This window comes from Rhinoderma darwinii, chromosome 5 (genome assembly GCF_050947455.1).
Source record: "Rhinoderma darwinii isolate aRhiDar2 chromosome 5, aRhiDar2.hap1, whole genome shotgun sequence".
NCBI lineage: Eukaryota > Metazoa > Chordata > Amphibia > Anura > Rhinodermatidae > Rhinoderma > Rhinoderma darwinii.
In genome coordinates, this window is record NC_134691.1 from 330,172,303 (window position 1) to 330,177,268 (window position 4,966).

At 46.5% G+C, this 4,966-nt stretch overlaps 1 protein-coding gene across 1 annotated transcript; it reads right to left on the reverse strand.

Annotated features, from left to right (window-relative positions):
* Nucleotides 1–1,724: 1,724 nt before the first annotated feature.
* Nucleotides 1,725–4,431, reverse strand: LOC142652620 (uncharacterized). The gene has a single exon (XM_075828276.1). It carries the CDS (start codon nt 4,410–4,412, stop codon nt 1,725–1,727), a length of 2,688 nt encoding a protein of 895 aa, XP_075684391.1. The 5' UTR covers nt 4,413–4,431.
* Between the last annotated feature and the right edge of the window lie 535 nt (nt 4,432–4,966).

Sequence of the window (4,966 nt, forward strand, 5' to 3'; positions counted from 1 at the left end):
CCCTGATGGAGATAACGGCCCCAGAGATGTTCCGCCCTTTTACTGTGCCGAACTGGGAGCCTGCCAACAGTGCTGGGGACAGACAGACCAATCTAGAAAACAGAATTTTTGGCAAAATCTTTCTGTCAACATTCAAGAGGGCAATTGGCCTCCAGTTCTTGATCTCACCAGGGTCTTTACCCTTGGACAGCAAAATCAACGAAGACACTCTCATGGAGGAAGGCATCAGGTGGTTTTCTAGGCAGCTTTTGTACACATTCACCAGAATTGGTGCTAAAAGGTTTTTAAATTTCTTATAAAATTCGGCTGTTATACCGTCCGGACCTGGTGCCTTCTTTTGATGCAAGTTGTTGATGGCCTCAATAACTTCCTCCACTGTCAATTCTGCTGTCAAGGGTGAAAAATCCACATTAGCAGTATCAGGGCTTGGAGTTGCCCTTAAAAATTGAGTCATTTTCTCTTTATCCAATATCTTCTTCTGAAACACGACAGAATAGTAGGATTTCACCACTCCCGAGATTCCTGAAGAACACCCTGGGAATCCACCAAACCTGTGACCACTCTGTTTTTTACCTGGTCTTGGCAACTTTCAAACGGATCAGGCTTCCCTAAACGCCCATAATCCCTCTCCAGAAGTAGGGACGTGTACCTACTATACTGATACTGCTTGATCTCAGATTTCAGCCGATCAATCTTTGCTCTGTCATCCTTATCCTCTGAACAAAGTGACTCCAGTTCCCTACGCAGCTTCAGATACTGGCTGTACTTACTCCTGCCTCTATTAATGGACAGTCTCTTTAAGAGCGATGCAATGTCCTTCTTGACATCCTCCCACCAGTCAGCAGCACCATCGTAAAAATCTACTCTCTCCAATTGACTTTGCAAAAGGGAGACAACACAACTCTGCACATGACTATCGTCCAAGAGACTAGAGTTAAGTTTCCATAGCCCCCTACCAATGTCTGGCCGTTTAGTGGCTCCTAAGCAGAAACACAGTGCCATATGGTCTGAATAAGGCACCACTTTTTCACTTATCCCAGTAACCATCTCTGTAGCGTTGATAAAAGCCAAATCGATCCTACTGTTCCTGTCCGCACAACAATATGTGAATTTTGGCTTCCTACCACCCTGTGTGAAGACATCACTCAAGCCTGCCTGTAAGATCATTTTATTTAGGACATTCGAGTCCCTGGTCACTGCTCTGCCAGAGGATCTGTCACCTGATGTCCTCGTGACATTGAAATCCCCAGCCATCACCACAGGAACAGAGGTAAAGACATATGGTTTCACATCATTAAAAAGCTGGACCCTGTCGGTCACTGTCTGTGGGCCATATATATTAATGAGTCGGAGCCTTCTACCGTGGATTGTAACTTCTAGGACCAGACACCGTCCCATACACACCTCCGTTAACCTATGTACAGTCACATCATTGGTGTTAAACAGTATAGCGACCCCGGCATAAGGCTCCACAGCCAGTGACCAGAAAGAAGGACCGGACCTCCACTCTCTCTCCGCCTCACGTATAAGCCCTATTGTGGTTAAACGAGTCTCTTGTAAGAAGATGACATCTGCATCCAGATATCGGAGATGATCATAGACTGTAAACCTCGTCTTCCTCACTTTAATACTGTTTACATTGCTGGAAGCAACTTTTAAGGAAAACCCGGCCATCAGAGCACAACACAAAAAGAAAAGCAAATAAATGACCCCCATCATAATGGCTAAGAATTGGGGTCACTCTGCCGACCACCTGTTTCCATATCCAACGGTCCTGGGGTTTCTACAGTGCAAGGTTTCTTTTTTATTAAGGGATGGTCCCTTGTGTCTTCTTCGTATTCACCATCTATTTTTAATAACTCTCGTTCAAAATCCCCATCTGACTCTGACAGGACACTGAATCTATTAGATACGACCATTACTTCTGGTCTGGTCCCTTTCTTCCTGCCTCTTACCTCCTCTCCCTCAGGCTTACGAGAGGACGTGTCTTTTTTTTTCCTCTTATTCTGCATACTCCTCCTTTCCTCAAATGGTAATGCAGAAGAAGAGGCTGCCGGTGGCTGGTCACGAGGGACAACTTCCATGGTCTCCTGTGTACTGTCCGACTGCTGGTGTTCTGGACCTGGATGACCTGACTCCTGCTGGACCTCCTGTCTGGTCATTATTGACCCTGACATTAGAGCCTCCTCCTCTACAGCGTCCGTCTCAGTCATAAACTCCTCAACCGGAATCTGTTTACAGATATTGTGCCACGCGTCAGGACAGTCCCTGTGCGGGTGACCCACCCTCCCACACAGATTACATCGGACATTCTGACAGTTGGAACTTAGATGGCCAACTTCACCGCACAGGTTACACTTTACCACGGTGCAGATGTTTGCCAGGTGACCGGTCTTACCACACTTGAAGCACTTTCTGAGTTGACCAGGATAAAAGCAAACACCCTTTTCTCTCCCAATGAAGAAGGAATTGGGTAAATGTAAAGTCACATTGTTATGCTGGCGCAGTTTTACCAGAACCCTCCACCCTCCAGTCCAGATACCATCAGCGTCTCTGTTCTTGGTCAGGTCAGACACCAGGTCACAGTGTCGCCTGAGCCAGACCACAATATCCTGGGGAGGAACAGCTTCATTCCAAAAAATTATGTTGACACCAACGGTATCTGGCTTGGACACTGGAATAAAGCTAAATTTGTCCCAACCGGTTTTGTCCCTGAACTTGGAAAAATGTGCCCAGAATCTATCCAAGTCAGGCGTAAGCTTAAAGCTGACATCGTAGCCCTGTCTGTCTGGTAGATTTATTACTGCCAAGATATTTGCTGGCACAAAACCCATCTGGTGACACAGAAGTTCTCGGACCACAAACCTCCTATCTGGAAGGTCCTCCTTGGCGCCCTTGTGCTTGAACCTCACCACATTCCTCCTTTTAAAGGCCTGGCCTGTATAGCTAGCGCCAGAGGTAAAAGATGGAGCACCGCGGCTCCAGGCATTTCTGGGAGGAGGCTGGCGGGTCTCACTGTCCTGACTTATAGGGCGAGTGTCTGCTCTAGAGGGGTCTGTCACACCTTGTGTACTTACAATTAGAGGGGGGAAATCAAGCACATTATTCTGAACATCTTCTGACCCATCAACCTCTATGTCATCATCAGATAAACCTACATCATACACAAGCCGTGCGTTCCCTCCAACCAACAACCCTTCAGGTACATTCCCACTCCCCCCAGTCTGTGCCCCAGCAGTACAGCTCTGCTGTGTCAGCGCATCATCCTGACCCATGGATGAACGTCCACTGTCCTGTTGTGCTGAGCATCCTGGGACTTGTGGTGCCTGTGCTAGTATCCGACTTCCATGCCCCTGTTCAGACACAGCTGCAGATTTTTGCCGTTTTTCTTTCTCCTCTTTCTGTGCGTCCGCTTCTAGAAATGAGAACCTTGCAGGTTGCAGCACTAGTCTGGTCTCTGGCCGGGGATCATCTGGGAAAATATCTGACCCCGAGTCCGCCTCAGAGAATCTGAACTCTGGATCAAAGTTCTGTCTGTCGGTCATAGTAGAAAACCGTTCCTTGTTTTTATAGGATTCTGCGAGTGGCCCCATCCTCTCCAGGACACCGTCCATCTCCCCCACCACTTGTGCGAGTTGCATCCCGAGTGAGTAAAGCTGAGCAGCATATACGGCTTCATTCTTAGGATTGGCGTTCTTCAGTTTATATACACAGTCAATTTGTATTTGCAGCATTTGTTTTTGGCTCTGTAACTCTCCCATCCTCCTCACCAGAGCAGGGATTTCCTCCGCCAGTTGCAGCTCAGGCGCACGCTCTGTCTCTTTAGACTGTGGGCTCTGCTGGTGCAGGATCTCAGGCTGTCTGAATGCCGCTGACCCCTCCAGATTAACCGTCCCAGCTCCACTGGTCTCACACCCTGCTGGATCACACTCTCCAAGGCTTGTAACAGTTGTAGAAACACCTTGAGTATTCCTTGCAGGTTTTGCCTCCACAGACTTTTCAATGTTTTTACTGCTGCTAGACCTTGTGCGGCCTGAGCACGCCACGCTGGCCACCCATTCACTCTGCTGCAATGTCAGTCTCTCCAGGGATGTTCTCCGCTGTCTGGATGCTGGAGGGGTGAGCTGCACCCCAGGTGCCTGTAATGTGCTCTGCCCCACCAGTGCTTCACTCTCACAAGTACTTCTTACTGCTGCAACATTAGCTTTACTCACTTTACATTCTTCATCTTCCTTCCTTGTGCCGCTGGTGCTTCCATCCTGAGTGTTACAATGCTCAACATTCACTTTGGGACTTGTATCCACATTAGAAAGAGCCTGGGAGTTTTCTCCCAGTAGAGGCCTGGAAGCCTGGGCCTTGCGTGGGGAGAGTCCCCGCCCGGGGTGGCCCCGCCCTGGGCTATCTCCAGACATGAGGAGAGCTACAGACACACAACCTCACAGCAAGGAGGCAGTATTATAGTAGTTATATTCTTGTATAGAGGGGGCAGTATTATAGTAGTTATATTCTTGTATATTGGGGCAGTATTATAGTAGTTATATTCTTGTATATAGGAGGCAGTATTATAGTCGTTATATTCTTGTATATAGGAGCAGTATTATAGTAGTTATATTCTTGTATATAGGGGGCAGTATTATAGTAGTTATGTTCTTGTATATAGGGAGCAGTATTATAGTAGTTATATTCTTGTATATAGGGGGCAGTATTATAGTAGTTATATTCTTGTATATAGGGGCAGTATTATAGTAATTATATTCTTGTATATAGGGGGCAGTATTATAGTAGTTATATTCTTGTATATAGGGGCAGTATTATAGTAGTTATATTCTTGTATATAGGGGCAGTATTATAGTAATTATATTCTTGTACATAGGGGGCAGTATTATAGTAGTTATATTCTTGTATATAGGGGCAGTATTATAGTAGTTATATTCTTGTATATTGGGAGCAGTATTAAAGTAGTTAT